This window comes from Lissotriton vulgaris, chromosome 2_1, assembly GCF_964263255.1.
Source record: "Lissotriton vulgaris chromosome 2_1, aLisVul1.2, whole genome shotgun sequence".
Classification (NCBI taxonomy): Eukaryota; Metazoa; Chordata; class Amphibia; order Caudata; family Salamandridae; genus Lissotriton; species Lissotriton vulgaris.
Genome location: NC_141687.1, coordinates 402,449,208 through 402,466,927, shown reverse-complemented (window position 1 = coordinate 402,466,927; position 17,720 = coordinate 402,449,208). Strand labels below are relative to the sequence as shown.

At 45.5% G+C, this 17,720-nt stretch overlaps 1 protein-coding gene across 1 annotated transcript in view; it reads right to left on the bottom strand.

Moving 5' to 3' along the window:
* The window catches only part of CARF (calcium responsive transcription factor), a 367,392-nt gene that overhangs the window by 210,708 nt on the left and 138,964 nt on the right, over nt 1–17,720 (bottom strand). The window contains exon 6 of the mRNA XM_086955271.1: nt 7,682–7,766. Coding sequence (XP_086811397.1) covers nt 7,682–7,766 — 85 coding nt within the window. The remainder of the gene's footprint in view (nt 1–7,681; nt 7,767–17,720) is intronic.

Below are 17,720 nucleotides of genomic sequence, written 5' to 3'. Positions count from 1 at the left end.
TTACCTTACCCCCCTTCTCCCTCCCCGCCCCCGACCTGCCATCCCCGATCCATGCCAGCCACCACTGCATACTCTGCCATCTAGTACATTCTAGCAATCCCTCTCAAGTCAGGGTGTTTCCTCGAAATAGAGGGATCTCTGCTGAGCTGGCAGCCATCTCTAAATCTGGCAGGCGGATTACACTCGTCATGGTGGGAGTAAAGTACCCAGTATATACTCCATCCACCAAACTCACAATCAGTCCCGGGGTGTTCACTAGCACAATAAAATATTAGATTATGATGAAGTGCTGATATACATAATATGCTCTCTCTTTCTCATGACTCTTCTTTTCTTCATTTTGGCCTGTATTTGTTGTTCTCATTCAGATTCTCTTCAAAGACCTTCATTGCTACACTTGATTCCCTTCTGAGTTAGGACTATCTCATTACCTGCTTGAAGCTGATCATGTTTCCTGTATTTCAGGAACGTTCCCTATTGCTTGTGAAGCTGTTATTCTCTAGTCTGTATTTGGCATCATGAATATATTGTCTAAGCACCTTTTAAGGTAGTTATAATTGCTCGATGGGTTTTCACAAGTTAGGCAACTCGTCTCCCTTGGGCTATAGCAGTTCACCTGCCCCTTCCTCATTTATTTTCCCTGACTGATGAATCGTCTGCCCGGAAACTCAGTCAGGGATTAAAGGCTGTCTAGTTTTATCCTATCTATACAGATTTTACCAGTTGGAGCTGCGGGCATCCCCTCTTTCCAGGCCACTTGAAATTATTCCATTACTGTTGACTCATTTGCCCTAGGCTCAAATTATCGACACGTAAAACGGATGAGGGACCCAACCATAGTTGGCCTTTATTTGAGGATCCCATCCTTTGTAGTGACAGGCTTGCAGTCAAAGGGTCCTGTGTTTTCACGATGGGATAGAAATTATGGCCGCAATTGACTGGTTGTACAGGGCCTTAATGCAGCTGCGTAACACAACTGCTGGGGGCCGCTGCAGAGTGTAATGAGCTGCCCCTGAGATTCCCAAATCTTACAGCTATTCTTAATCATTAAACTGAAAGCAGAACCCCCGAAATCTGGACTCCCCACCTGCACCATAGATGCTTGCTTTATGTCCCTGCCCTAATGGTGAAGTGACTTGAACCCTCAACTGGATCGGTCACCACTGACTAACAAGCATTTACAATGCAATGGTCTCGGCATCATTAAAGGTAGAGCTATTGGCATTGCTCATGACATTTCTTTTTTTTTTTCTTTAAATCATAAATAAATGGCATTGTCATTTACATTGCCAGTAGCTTAATCGTTAAATAAATGGCATTGTCATTTACAATGGGCAACTGCAAGACTTTGTTTGTAATGTAAGCCATGCTTTCGCAGTACTGTTGAATTTCATTATCCTCGCCTTGTGCTATTTTTCAGCCGTATATATGGAAATCCTTATAATTAAAAAATTACCACAATTAATTTAAAGTGATTAATATATGTAGTCAGTGACATTGATCCAGCCCTTCTAGACCTTCTTTGGACATATATAAACAAATCAACTACCCAGGAGCGTGGCCATGTAGGGATTACTGAGTTAAGCATACTGTAGCGCTTTAAAATCTCAGTTCAGTTCAGTTTCCCTCGACCTAAAAAGGACGTTTGAGGTTTTTTTACATCCATTGCTCGCTTGTTTGTTTTTTGTGGTGAAGCTGTAAGCTATTGGTGTTAGGAAACCCCCGGCCTGGTCTTGAAGATGTGGTCATAGACTGGAGTCTGTAGCAATTCTTTGTAAATCCTTACATTTTGCACAGCAGTACGTGATCTACAACTGGTGTTAAAAATTTCAGAGACTCTTTGCTTTAAGCGGATGTGAAATGTAAACCTCTCACTAGGTAGTACCTGGGGCCTTGGTAAAGGGGTGCCAGAGAAGTGGATCTGGTGGTGAGTGTGCCTGGTGAAAGTGTGCACTGACGGCTGGTGGTGTGTGCCTGGTGAAAGCGTGCACTGACGGCTGGTGGTGTTTGTGCCCGGTGAAAGCATGCACTTACTGCTGGTGGTGTTTGCGCCCGGAAAAAGTGTGCACTGACGGCTGGTGGTGTGTGTGTGTGGTTGTGTGTGTCGTTGCGTTGCGGTGGTGAGTGTGTGGTGGTGAGTGTGTGGTGGTGAGAGTGTGGTCTGAGAGTGTGTGTGTGGTGATGTGTGTGTGTGTGTGTGTGGTGTGTGGTGTGTGTGTATGTGGTCTTATGTGTGTGGTCTTATGTGTGTGGTGGACTTAATTCGAGTTTTTGTACCCTGCACACTCACACACTGCCCCTACACACTCACACACTGCTCACCCTACACACTCACACAATGTTCAGCCTGCAAAATTACACACTGCTCACCCTGCACACTCACACACTGCTCACCCTGCACACTCACACAATGTTCACCTTGCACACTCACACAATGTTCACCTTGCACACTCACACACTGTTCACCCTACACACTCTCACACTGCTCACCCTACACACTCACACACTGCTCACCCTACACACTCACACACTGCTCACCCTACACACGCACACACGCTCACCCTGTAAACTCACACACTGCTCACCCTACACACTCTCACACTGTTCACCCTGCACACTCACACACTGCTCACCCTACAAACACCCTGCTCACCCTACACACTCACACTGCTCACCCTGCACACTCTCACACAAGGGCCGGAAAACACCGACGCAGATTAAGCACTGATGGGTATCCATTTTCTTCCTTACACTTGGGCCCCTGACACACTGGCTACCACAGTTCAAGAGATCATTCTTAGTGTAGAAACATCCCCCAAAAGGTTTTATTGTTGCGTTTAAATATAATGCGTAACATACATATTTTCTGACAATCTGTTTCGTAAAGGGGAAAGGTACTTCCGGAAGCCCATAGTAGGCACACCCAATTAACCGATAACTGAAGACCATTTCTTAAAAAATACCTGAGGAATACTTGTAATTATATTTAGGCTTCTTTTCTGCTAATTGCTGCGTTGTATATTTTACTATGACAGCTATTAAAGGCAGTTACTTAAATTATTTTTCTGTGCTTCCCGGTGACAAAAATAATTTGTTGGTCAAGAATACAGCATCTTCTGAATATGTATTAAGAGACCTTTGCATTTTACATAGAGATTCGTTTTTTGCATCAATGTGCGCTACCCTGCCATAATGAATGTATAATACTGCCAAGGAATGTACCCAATCAATGCTGCATAATTACAGTGACTGCCTGTAACGTGCCACTTTCTCTTTTACCTGAGGGGCCGCTTCCCTCCATCTGTGGAGAGGATGCAGCGTAACGACCAGAGCTATTGACTTTGTAACTGGGGAATCAGGTTCAAATTCCGGCATCGGTTCAGCATTGTGTGATTCTGGGCAAATGACTCAATCTCCGCGGGACTAAAAAACATAGATGATTCTGACCTTGTGTATGCAAATGTCCTTGGGGTGAGTTCGCGCTGTATGAAAACGGCCTGGAAGTCGTTCCCTTCAGTGCCACCTCAGCGATTGTTCTCTGTCGCAACCGGTGGGTGCCTTATTTAGTTTTCGGAGAGGCCTCTTCCTACTATCTGAGAAGCCCTTTTCGTGTTCCCAAGCACATTTTCTCCCCCGCTCCTATTTGCATAGATATTGCATCACTCCCTCCCAGACTTTTGTTGGGTATTTGCCGTTTCTGTAGATCGCGTTTTTTTGGGAAATGTTCAACAGATGGTCCTGGGCCAGGAAGCAATAACTGTGTTTTCTGGGGGGCGGGGGTGGGCAGCGGGGTTGAGGCCCGTCTCCGCCTCTCCAGCCATTGGCTGTAGCCAGTGCGGCCCACCGAGCTCAACACTGACTGAGATAGTCAGGACAGCACCTACTTCCGGTTTGGCCGGCAATGCTTCCGGGTCGCCGCAGGCAGCGCGGCGGCCCACCCTGCACGGGGAAGGGAGGCAGCTTTCGAGGAGGACAGCACCTGGCCGCGAGCGCGTTCTCGTGCGCGTGGCCTTAACAAATCGGCGCGCGCGGCCAGTGCTGTCCTCCTGGGAAGCTGAGCCGGTAACAATAAGGTCTCTGGCGAGAGCGAGCTTCGCTCGCTTCTAGCCGAGACCTAAAAACGGGATGAGGAAGCAAAAGACACACAAATGATGGACGGAATGTGGAACAAATCAAGCACTCATCCCTAGTCAAGAGATCTGGGTTGAATCCAAAACGGGATGAGACATTTTTTTTTCTTTTGGTGATAGAGTTGATAGGTTGTGACTGTTCGAAAACACCAGCGAGTGACCCAGAGTCTATCTCGGGTAAATACAGCACAAAGTGCAGAAAGGGAAAGATGACTGTGCCAAAGTTCCTGCTTGCCTTTCATTCATTGACTATTTCACTGAAAATGAACATATCTAGTGAGCATTTGCTGTAACTTTTGAAAGGCTCAGATATACAAATGCCCTGTCAACCTCCCCATTGTTGGTGGTCACCTGCCATTGGCTTGTATAGGGGGTTTCGTTTCGTTGTGGCACTGGGCCTCCTTAACCTGCAAACACTGATTGGTGGTGTACCATGGGGCTCTTTATTGCACACAGAATGTAAAAGGAGGGTTAGGTACTTCAAGTCTTTTGAGTATGTGTGTTTTTAATAGCTTGTTGAACTTGGCTTCTTTTTGAAAGTCCGGGTATCTAATGGGCATTTACTACTATATATGTAAAATTGGATCACAATGAATAGCAGATTCATACAGACAAAACATCTTGCCGTCTATCCTTGGTTATTCTCTGAGGGTCAAGTTCCAAATCAGAAGCCTCGAAGCTTTGGAGTAATATCATAGGACCAGAAACACCTGCAGTTAGAGGACTAAACGGTGGTGCCGAGGCTAGTATTACCTACTTCTTCCATGCCTCTAAGGTCTTCTCCCTCTGTTCTTCCCCTGTATCTATTTGCAATTCCAGGTTGCCACTCCATAAGTGCTGTAGACAAGTGAACAGGATGGGGAGGGAGACCTTGAATTTGAATTTAATTGAATTTAAAAGAATGTGTAAAGCGCACATATACCATGCGGTTTCTTGCACCTTCTCTTGTCCTACAATCATTATCAGCAACGAGGCGGGCCTAATCCATGGTGCGGATGATAACAGGTGGGATCATCTGTGTTACTCAGGAAAAGATCTCAAAGCTGTAAGTCTCTATCACTCAGAAAGTATGGGAATGATCTAGGGAGGCTGGTGGATGATACATTTCCTGTGGTGGGTATCACCTCCCAAATGTGGGTTTGTTGTAACCTATCCTAATGTAAAGGCAATTAACAAAGACAGGAAACACAGTAAAAAATAAACAATTATCTGAAATTTTAGTTACCAAAGGACAATCAATCACTTCTAAAATGTAAATGGGCAGCTTGTAAATGTGGGAAAGAAAATCTAATACAAGCAAATGTTTAAGCAATAAGGTACTTAATTCTTTTGGTCAACTGAAAAAGCACTTAAAATCCACAACCTGGATAGAACATAAGTGATACGCAGCAAGCAGCAGATGCTTGTGTAAGGATGCAGAATACTTGACATACTATCATTAGGAAGGCTGCGGCAGTGGAGACACGTAGATTCACCACAGCTGCACAGATGTGAAGCCTGCAGTGAAGTATGAAGCTTGCTGCACACACGGTGCCACAATTAGTGCAAAGGTGAATGCAGAGTTCTAGCATCAGGACATGCCGATGCAGCAAAGTAAGTCGCTGCCATGTAGGGCTCAATGGGAAACCAGTCGGAGAGGTGGTGACTGAGAGACCTTACACTACGCTGGGCAGGGAAAGATAGTGGGTTGGTCCTTTATCCTTAGGCATCAATATATGGCAGACTGAGGAAGTCAGAAGAGGGAAGATGGAGGTAGGCTGGATGGTTTTCTGACAACCACCAGGAGTCTGACCCCTACTTCCTGGACTTACCACAATAGTACATCAGATGCAAGTCTGAATGGACTTGAGAATCCAGTAGACTCTATCCTGGGGATCATGGAGATTATCAGTGGAATACCTGCTAGATACAGACACGAAAGGATAGAAAGAACTTCAAGGTACTTCCCCGGATAAGAGGAAATGTACAAGTGTGAAATAAATAATGACGTTGATGCAAGTCTGGGTAGATTAAACAGATTTCCTTTTACGATATATATGGATCGATAATGGCTGTCTGTGTGTTACTGACGCACCGTACAGTGTGCACTTGCTGCTGCCTTGAACACTGTCATACAAAATGCTGCCACAGAAGGCACAGTGCTGCTAAGATTGTGGGTAAGGTAGCAAAGGTCCAAGAATTCCAAGGCTTGAACAACGCTTAAATAAGCTCTGTTTGTAGGTGAGTGGAGACACACTCGAAGCTCTGGACCTCTTGGGCTTCATGTAGAAAAACAGGTTTGAGGAGTGGTAAGTGTGTGCTCCATAGAAAATGACAAGAGTTTTTCCAGGATTAATATCCGTTCTTTCAAATTGTAGTACAGAGGACAGAACTATTTTTGATTGCAGTAAGGTGTCTTTATTATTTTTCATAGAACATGGACAGCCGACACGTGTTTCGCCGCTGGGATTCAACCCGAGAACTACCATGACGATGGAGGACTAGGAGCAGGGACCGAAGAGGGCATTAGCCTAACAAAAGAATCTTTGCCCCTGAAGAATTGTACTTACTATATTTTGGACATTGAAATAATTTGGAAACCAAAATAATTTACGCCATAAAAGTCAAATTAGCCTTGAGAAAGCCCCGGCGCAAATCGCCAAGAGGGGGCGAAACACGTGTCGGCTGTCCATGTTCTATGAAAAATGATAAAGACACTTAACTGCAATCAAAAATAGTTCTGTCCTCTGTACTACAATTTGAAAGAACGGATATTAATCCTGGAAAAACTCTTGTGATTGTCTATGGAGCACACACTTACCCCTCCTCAAACAGTGCTGCTAAGAGCAATGGGATATTCACCGTCTAAATTGAACAGAGACCCCAAAATGGCTCGTGTGAGCATCTATCACTCGTGGTTTCAGGTGAAATTAGCACTGAAAATTAGCTGCAATAGAATCTTTTTGTGCAACTAATGTATGCTGATATCTTCTGCAATACAAGAGAATCCTCAAACCTCCTGGTCTAGAAGGAGGTCGTTGCATGTTTTGGATGCATGGAATGAGAAGGCTGGCCCTCCTGTTCTGCCGTCATAATCCATATTACCACCAGCTCTTGAGTTCTGTCTACTCTTCATGCCCAGTCTTATACTCCCACTTCATCTGCACAAAACCAGTATTTACGTCCTGTCTTATATGTGTTTCTATTTTAACCATAGTATTGTCTCTTAAATGGGATGCAGGGTCGTGTCCATTATGTACAACCCCTTCAAATAAAAAGACAAAGAACTTCTGGCTAAAAGGTTTCTCCGGTGACAGCTTGCTTGCAGGGCTCTTACCATGAGACATCTATTGAACAAAGCAGCCACAATACAGCTGACCTCCAATATTCTAGTAACAAATTCCTCTAGAGTGGGCAAAATAGGATTCAAAATGTTTGCTCAACTTTGTAAGGGGAAGGACAGTGGAAGGCGAGCTCCTGATAAGCTGCGCACACCTGGAAGAAAACATATAAATTCCATACCCTACAAGAATAGTGTCCAAAACAGGAAGGCATTCTACACAGGCCCTCACCTCGCAGCTCTGCAGTCGATGGGCCCATGCAGGGGCGCTTGGCGGTAGTGGCAGGAGGGGCAGAGGGAAGAGGTCGTCTTCTTGCCTGAAAAAATGAAGTTGATACTACTTAAACAAAATGTGGGTCTGGAAAGAGACAGATTACTCTAACAAGATAGTTCTACATTACTGGACAAGCTGCAAATGTAATTGTGTAGACAGTTTACTAGGCCAGATTTATGTGGAAGGCATAAAATCGAAGGTTTGGCAAGCTATAAACAATAGCATCTCTTATGTGCGTGCTGGTGCATTAAAATGTCAATCTGCAGGCTCAAAATAACTTTTCTAGGATTTCTGACATTACCCACGGTAAGGCCTAACCTGACACTGCGGTGTTGAGGAGGCACGCATAAAAATAAAAAATCATTTCTGAGGCCCATGACATATGAGAAAGGCTGCCTTCAAGACACCGGATCTGATGCAGGGCTCGAATGTTTATTTCTGAAGGAGCAGGTGGTTGTGTGGAACTTGAAAGCAAATATTCTTTTGTTAATCTCTTTTTTGTCAACTACCTAACATTTACTTTCAAGGTTCACACAACCAACTGCTTGTCTGGTACTGCAATGGTATACAAGTCAGAAACGGGCATGAGAAAACACAAGCGTGAGATGATGTCAGAAGGTCTGCTCTAACCAGGCCAGGCCTCCGGATGCCATGTCAGCTGGCAGGTACTAATGCAGGAGGGATTTCATCACTTCAGAGCCAGTGGTAACTCCCCACCCCCTACTCCAACTAAGGCATGTGATGACCGGACTGGGGGAACAGGCATTCTGTCAATCCTTTATGAGGGCTCTACTCTAAATGAGGCATTTAGTCATTTGTGAATATTTGTCTCATTGGTAAGTTCTATCAGGAAAAAAGTCGTTGATTATCACATGATTATCTAGGTCAGCTGTTTGTTCTCTTTATGCAATAGGCAAGCCCCTCACTGTGACATCAATAATAATTTTTGTAAGACCTTCAAAGCTTCCATGGATTAAAATTGAGACTTCACCAATGGAAGTTAAAAGATTCAACAAGTTATTTACCATCGGTAATGCTCCTTTTAGTGGACAGTCTATCTGCCTGCTTACTTCTCACCTACAGAATATCCGGGGAATTCTTCTAGGGGCATTCCGCGCACCGGTAGCTGGCGGCATATCGCTCATCAGTGTCTTCAGACCACCCCAGAAGTAACTGCGTGGAGCCATAAATAAGTGCCGCCCATACGTGCTAGTATCTATTTCTTGCTCCTTCTGCTACAGCAGACGCGGAGCTGGAACACATTTTCAAGACTATGTGCTGATTCCTAACTCAGGACCTTTTTAGATGGTAAAGAGGCTATTCCACAGAAAGAGGAGGAGGGACGGTAGTAAGCAATTTGTAGTTAGAGTCCCCACCAGAAAGAGTATTACAAAAGGTAACTTGTTCTTCTGAAGGATATTTAAAGCAGGTTCCTCACCTTTAAAATATACACCAAAGGAGTACCTCTCAAAGGTGACTGTCTGCTGAAGTGTGGACTTGGACCAAAAAGTCCTGCAGAACTGAGCATGCAAAGTGACCGCAACACCAGCACCCTGCTCGACAACCTCGCCAACCTGGGACTCAAGCAACTGGTGTCCACCCCCACCCACCTCGCCGGACACACACTCGACGCAGTCTTCTCTTCCAGCACAGACATCGACTTCAGCCACGCCACAGAGCTTCAATGGACGGACCACAGCTGCGTCCACTTCACCTTCAAGAGAACGACGACCCACCACCACCAGAAACAGGCCGCCCGCAGAAGCTGGAACAAGATCACAGCAGACCAGCTCGCCACCTACCTGAGCCAGCACCCTCCTGCCAGCTCAGCGAACCCCAGCCAGGCCGCAGACAACCTCACGAAGTGGATCAACAACTGCGCGGACGAACTCGCCCCACTGAGGACCCCGCCTAGCAGACCCGGCAGCAAGAAGGCCCCATGGTTCACCGACGAACTCAAGAGCTCCAAGAAGAACTGCCGAGCCCTCGAGAAAGTCTGGAAAAGGGAACCGACACCGGACAACAGGACCTCCTTCAAACTTGCCACCCGGAAACACCACCAGCTGATCCGCGCCGCCAAGAAAACAGCTTTCAAGGACCGGTTGGACAACAACGCACACAACTGCAAGGAACTCTTCAACATCGTGAAAGAGCTTTCCAACCCCAGCGCAGGAAACAACGACATCACCCCATCGCAAGACCTCTGCAACTCCCTCGCTTCATACTTCCACAACAAGATCGCGGACATACACAACAGCTTCAACAACCAACCAACGCACACCATGACCGAACAACCACCCCCACCACCACCCTCCACGCCTGGACCCCGATCAGCACCGAAGACACCATCCGCACGATGAACTCCATCCACTCCGGATCACCGACCGACCCCTGCCCTCACCACGTCTTCAACAAGGCCGACGCTGTCATCGCACCCCACCTGCGAGACATCATCAACACATCCTTCGACACCGCCACCTTCCCCGAGAGCTGGAAGCACGCCGAACTCAGCGCTCTTCTCAAAAAACCCACAGCGAACCCCACCGAACTCAAGAATTACCGCCCCATCTCGCTCCTCCCGTTTCCAGCCAAAGTCATCGAGAAGACCGTCAACAAGCAGATGGCCGCCTTCCTCGAGACGAACGGATCCCTCGACCCCTCACAGTCCGGCTTCCGAGCCAACCACAGCACCGAGACCGCCCTCATCGCCGCCACCGATGACATCCGAGCCCTGATGGACAATGGAGAAACAGCGGCCCTCATCCTCCTAGACCTCTCCGCGGCATTCGACACGGTCTGCCACCGCACCCTAGTACGGCGCCTCAGCAACATCGGCATCCAGGACAAGGCGCTGGAATGGATCGTCTCCTTCCTCGACGGAAGAACACAGAGAGTCCGCCTACCACCGTACAAGTCAGAGGCCTCCGAAGTCATCTGCGGCGTCCCCCAAGGATCATCTCTGAGCCCCACCCTCTTCAACGTCTACATGAGCCCCCTCGCGGCCATCGTACGCAAACACAACCTCAGCATAATCTCCTACGCCGACGACACCCAGCTGATCCTCTCCCTGACCAACGACCCGCCGCCGCCAGAGCCAACCTGCACGAAGGGATGAAAGAGGTAGCCGAGTGGATGACGACCAGCCGCCTGAAACTGAACTCGGACAAGACGGAGGTCCTCATCCTGGGCTCCTCACCCTCCGCCTGGGACGACTCCTGGTGGCCTCCCGCCCTGGGCACCGCACCCAAACCGACAGACCATGCACGAAACCTGGGCGTCATCCTGGACTCCTCCCTCTCCATGACCAGGCAGGTCAACAACGTCTCCTCGGCGTGCTTCAACATCCTACGCATGCTAAGGAAGATCTTCTGGTGGATCCCCACCGAGACCAGAAAGTCCGTCACCCAGGCCCTCGTCACCAGCCGACTGGACTACGGCAACGCCCTCTACGCCGGTACCACCGCCAAGCTCCAGAAGAGACTCCAGCGGATCCAGAACGCCTCAGCCAGACTCATCCTCGACATCCCACGAACCAGTCACATCTCCGAACATCTGAGAGACCTTCACTGGCTCCCCGTCAACAAAAGAATCACCTTCCGCCTCCTCACCCACGCACACAAAGCCCTACACGACCAAGGCCCGAGCTACCTCAACAGCCGAGTCAACTTCTACGCTCCCAAACGCCACCTCCGATCAGCCAACCACGCCCTCGCCGCCGTCCCCCGCATCCGAAGAGCGACTACAGGAGGAAGGTCCTTCTCCTACCTGGCCGCCAAGACCTGGAACTCCCTCCCGACCGACCTGCGCCTGACCCAAGACCACCTCTCCTTCAGGAAGAAGCTGAAGACCTGGCTGTTCGAGCAGTAGCGGCACCCCCCCCCCCAGCGCCTTGAGACCCTTACGGGTATGTAGCGCGCTTTATAAGTGTCAATGATTGATTGATTGATTGATTGCTTAACCTGGCTGTGAAGACAGGAGTTTTTCTGGAACATATGTACTGACGCTGGGATCACAGCCTATCAGAAGTCTCGAACAGGCACCTTTCATGCCAAAGCCCTCTTAGTGGCTTTTACATTGGTGGAATAAACCCACATGCCCTTAGATGTTGCTTCTTGGCCATTGTGTAACAGATTTGAACAGATAATACTGCTTCTTTAGGAGCCCCTCCTCCTCTTTCAAAGGGTGAAGTGAAGCAAAAATTATTGGCAGAGCAACCAACTGGTCAATGTGGAAGAGACTCATGACCTTCGGTAGAAAGGCTGCCTTGATCTTTAGTACCAATTTGTTCTGAAAGAAGATGTAATGTAGCTGTGCCAAAAAACATCGGTATGTCACTCACAAGGAAAATAAGTTTTCAGCGTCGGGTCGTAAAGAGCAGATGTGAATCGTCTCAAAGGGTGTGCACATAAGAAATATCAAGACCAAATTAAGGTCTCATTGACACAAAACAAACGGTGTGGGGAGGAACACATGCATCAGATCATGTGTAAAACATACGACTTAAAGAAGGTTGGTCAGGTAAATATAGAGAGACTGAAAAGGTGGATAAATAACCTTTCACTGTGCCCAAGGCAAAGCCTTGCTGGGCTAACAAAAGAACAAACAAAAGAAATCTGAAAGTTTGTCTAGTAAGGGGTTAGTATTTCCAGCACCAGTCCACATAACACATAACACATTTTTCCCAGGCCTCAACATAGACAGACTCATCAAGGCACGCCTTCTAGCAACAACACTAGAGCCAACAGCTCTGCTGATCCAATCTAAAGTGTCCAGGTCACCCAGAAGCACACAAATGCCTGCATCCTGACCATCATGTATCGTTTTGGTCTAAGAGGCCCTAAGGTCCTCTGGCACGGCCAGCAAGATGTCACTGGCCACCTCCCATAATGCATGGTTGTACCTTCTCAAAAGACAAAGTGAATTTGTAAATCTAAGCACTAGACTAGCTGAAGAAAAATGTCTCTTTCTGAAAGCATCAAGTCTTTTTAATTCTGTATCTGAAGGATTGGTAGGGGAGGAATTTGCGTTGACCTTACTTGTTGAAGCTTGAACAATCAAGCTGGGCTACATTAAACAGCAATAATGGCTCAGAGACCTGGCCCTGTTTGAAGAATCTTAGTTAACATTCCTATTTTAATCTAAATAGTGGCTATCTGCAATTCTAGTGTTTCATCTGCCCTCCAAACCACCACCAAAAAGAAGCAATTTTCCGAGTTGGTGGCCCACGTGGAAAGTCAGGCTCTGTTTAAAGAGATGTGTCTAGCCCACTGGCCTTTTTGTATGTCTGGATATAATGCATCATCTGCATTATGAGTAGGCAGCACTCAGTTTCTTTACTCATCATCAGTGTCCTGAGGGAGACTGGATCCCTGCACCGGGTCTTAAAGTAAAGAAAAAAGAGCGACAAAACCCAGCTGATACTGACATTGAGACAGAGGCCTGGGATTGGGTTCGAGCTGTATAATCAATAGTTGCACTTTTTATACCGCAAGATAGGCCTGGAGCGGCTGATTTCAGTTTGGGGGGTCCGAGACCAGTGTCAGAACTGGATCACTGACCAACGTAGTGACCAACGTAGTTTGTGTCAGCATTGGTACAGAAGGAACTGACATGAACCTTGCCACAGGAATAAAAGTCAGTATGGGAGATGGTACAGACCCAGTAGCAGGTCCCGAAGGGGCATATGGTGTATGGGGCAGACCTGCCACCTAAGCCCAACTGAAAACCACTGGAGGTCCATGGGTCCAAAAGGCATGCCAAAGAGATCCAGAATAGCACCCAAAATATGCAACATGGCTCTTTAAAGGCTACTATTTCCTGTGGGGTCAACCAGCACAAACAGTAGGATCAATTCCAACCCGGAGGCATTGTGCGAGTGCAACCTTTTTCAAGCTGCAATCATGCTTTCTTGCTGGATTTCAAGTGATGAGATGGAGTCAGTTGTTTCTTGGCCTTCTTACACTTGTGCCTAGACTTTGACTCAACTGCGACCTCTTATGTTCAGCAACAGAGAGTTTAGATTCCTGGTCCCGAATTGCCTTAAGGTGCATGAGGACCCACTTGTCACATGACTTAAAGTCATGGATTGAGCCCAAGCACAGTAGGTGTACATTGTGAGAATCCACGACCAACATCCAAATCCTGCAGTCTCAGCACAGCTTCAATCCTTTTGCTTTTTTATGGGTTAATTGTTTCCTAACACAATGTTAAATGCTCTTTCGGATTTGTCTGAAGACTGCCAAAGTTGGGAGCGGAGCTCCAGATCTACGCCAAAGAGCTCAGCAATAAAAGAACTGATGTTAGAGTATAGTGGTGGTACTCCTATGTGTCTCAAATCAGCCACTTCTGAGGAGGTATGGAATCACTGCAGAGCCATACGGCACCACCTACCGAAACTCTGGGGCATTGCTGGAAGAATTCTCAGGGTCCAGTAAGGCACCTGGGGATTTTCTAATGGTAAAGAATGTTCAGTTAGAAGTAGCCATGAGATTTACTAGTGGTGAGGCATCTGTGGTTAGAAGTATCCATCAGAACTCATATATTGCAGTCAATACTTTGGCAAATTAAGCAGAAAATGAGCTTCTTTCTAGCAATCCAGCATCAAAAAAATGACTGACTCATACAATCAGCCAGTAATTAACTGATGCAGACTGGCTTTTTCATAGCGCAGTAGCTGTCAGCAGATTTTGCTGCCAGTGACAGTGTCCTTTGAACTTCTGGTAGGTCGGATAGTTGAGAACAGAGCTGGAGATTGTCTACTTTATGTCTTATCTTTGCATACCTTTTTTACTTCTGCTCCATTTCTCAAATCGGTAACTGCAAGAAACATAATCTTAACCACACCCAAAATTGAAATTTTTGTAGCTGTCCCAAAACATAGAGTGCTGTTGTTTAAAATGACAGGACAATCTGAAGATATCACTGAAGATATGAACAACTTGGTAGCACTATCAACACATTTTTTCAGTGATATTTCTTTTGTACATCAAAGGCTAAAGCTAATTTCACAACAGTTCCATCAAAAACAACTAAGCCACAGCCAACTCTTGTTTTTGTTGATTTGAGAATGGAATGCTGAGAGAAGAAGCCATGCCGATGGGGGGAGAATTTTGTTGGAAAAATGCCATTGAATTGAGATCATGTCTATGACTGAATGTTGATTGTTTATGATGGGACTGTTGTGGAATTAATTCTAGCCTTTGATGTCCAAAAGAAATATAATTTAAAAAAATGGTTTATATAGGCTTACATTAATGTAATCTCAAGACAATACTGACTGTCATGAATTAACGTATAAATGTATTTGTTGATCTAAATAAAGAACACATAGATGTAGTAAATGAAGAAATATTTATGATTATTTGGCTTCCTACGAAAGATTGTAGATGTATCTCAAAGTATTTGTCAATAGGGTTATTGACAGTTGTGGGTAGAAGTCAGCACAGGGCCTTATTCATTTTTAACCCAATGCATTAAACAAATGCATCTTGGTAGCACTGTTTTCATTTGTCAGGATCATCTCTAAATAGGAGGCAGGGTTAGAGTAGAATCAATCCAATCATATACTGAGTTCATACCTAAAATGATGTTAGAAATCAGGAAGAGTCTGCAATAAGCTTGGATCACCTCAAAACGGATTTCAGGGCTCGATGAGTGCCAGGCTCCCAAAACATATGCTTCTGAAAGACTGGCTGAAGTGTGCCAGAGTTGGTCATGTGTTACTCTCACCTCTGAAAGGCAATTAGAGTTTAAGCTATCAAATACATGCTAGGCCAAAGCATGCAAATTATACTGCCCCAGAATATTTCTGAAAATCAGTTGCGCAGTATTTATGATGATTTAAAATAGCCATTATTTGAAATAAAGAATATTTCAAACATAAAATACATTTTTACTCCAATGTTAATAAAGCAGAGTAAAAGGCAGATTCGTAGGTCTAGTAACTACATTAAGTCACTTGACTGTGTGTTGCTTTTTCAAGACCTGACTATGTTATAATAGAGTGAACAGCTAATGTGAACTTTAAATATTGGTATAGCGTAGAGCAATCACTAAATTCACTTGCTGATTACAAGTCTCATGATGCATAGAGTCCCAAATACTGTGCATTTGTTAGGCATAAGCACAACTGTTAAACTTTTCAGATGTAAAGCAGCACAAAAAAAGAGGTTAGGTGTAGCTTCCACTCGAATTTTCCAATCAATCAATTAATACCTTTCACACAGCAGGTCCTACAGTTTCCTGCTAGTGAGGCAATACTTATACATTTGTGGATTCACTAAGCTATGACTAAGCAGGCTCACAATCCTGCTGCTTGCTGTTTATATTTTAAAAAGATCTTTCCGAACGTGGCAGAGAAGATTATTGATCTTCCCACGAAAAGGCTGGGAAAATGGTTCTTTCTATGAATAGTGTCGTTGAAGATTTGCTGCTTTGTACCTAAAAATCCCAGTGGCTCCTAAAAGACTTCTGCTTTTCATGTCTTTACTCAGGAAGACTTGGCAGAAATTCCCTGTTATCCAAAGGTCCCTCAATAATGTACTCATGGTCAGCAAGTAACAGGGATACAGAATTCCATGCAGTAAAACTCTGCAAGTTCCACCCACTGTTCACTCCTCCACCTACCACTGTAAGACAACTAAGAACAACGCAAGGCCTTGAAAATATTCTAAAATAATACACATGGCATAAATAACATTTAACAACAGAGATTTCTTGCCAGAGGAGTAATCTCACAAATAAATGAAACTGTCCCTCGTCATTATCATAAAAACTTAAATGGTCTCCTCTGCACTAGACACAGAAGCAAATGGTTGAGGAAGGCGAGTGAAGGAGGTTGCAGTTTCATATAGGTGGTTAAGGGATTTAGATACAATAACTTTGGAAAGAAATTAGTCTTAGAAGAATGTGTGTCAATGGAGAGTCAAAAAAGGTACTTTCATTCACGTCATGAGAAAGATAAAAACTCCCTGGAGAGAAAATAAATGCTGCACACACAGCACAGTGCAACTGAAAAAGCTTCAATGACACTTACACCACTCATCTGATCTCTCATTTAAGAAGGTTATCGTATTCGTCACTCGAGGTCTCTTCAACCTTTCGCTGTGTCACCAATCTCCTCAACCTTTCTACGAGTTAGCCCTCCAGCTACACACCATTTAAAGGGCAAATTGTGGATTAGTTTAAAAACAATTTAGAGATGTTTCTTTAACTTCTGTTAATTAGTCTTTCATAATATTGCAGCCAGCATAAGGAAAATGCTACTTACCAGTATGCATCTGTTCTTGGCGTTTAGGGCTGCAGAACCACACACTGTTGCATTAGATCACCATCTGGTGGTGGGCCCGGATGATTACACTTTGTTGTTGTCTTTGAAGAGTCTTTGTCGGCTGGATGACTCCTCCCTTAGACTGTAGTGCGCATGGGCATCGACTCCATCTTCAGATTGTTTTCGCCATTGGGCAAATGATGGAGTTGTATGAGTACAGATAAAGATGACCATGTGTTGTGTATCTAAATAAGATACTACTGCAATAGACACAGGTAGCTGTAAGGAGGGTGGGCGTGTGTGGTTCTGCAGCCCTACATGCTAAGAACAGATGCATACTGGTAAGTAGCATTTTCCATTCGAGGCATAAGGGCTGCAGACCACACACTGTTGCATAGATTGCACAGCAGTTTCTCCCTTAGCGGCGGAGACCCGCATCTGTTGCAGTAGTTTGAAATAATGTTTTTATTACAGCCTGGCCCACACTTGCTTGTTGTTTTGCCTGCACATCTACACAGTAGTGTTTTGTAAATGTGTGTGTAGTAGACCATGTAGCTGCTTTACAGATATCATCTAATGGTATGTTTCCTAAGAATGACATAGATGCTCCTAATTTATGGGTAGAATGAGCCCTAGGAGGAATGGAAAAAGTGCGTTTTTCTTTTTGGTAGCAAATTTGAATACAGTTAACAATCCATCTGGCAATGCCTGATTTAGAAATGGGATTGC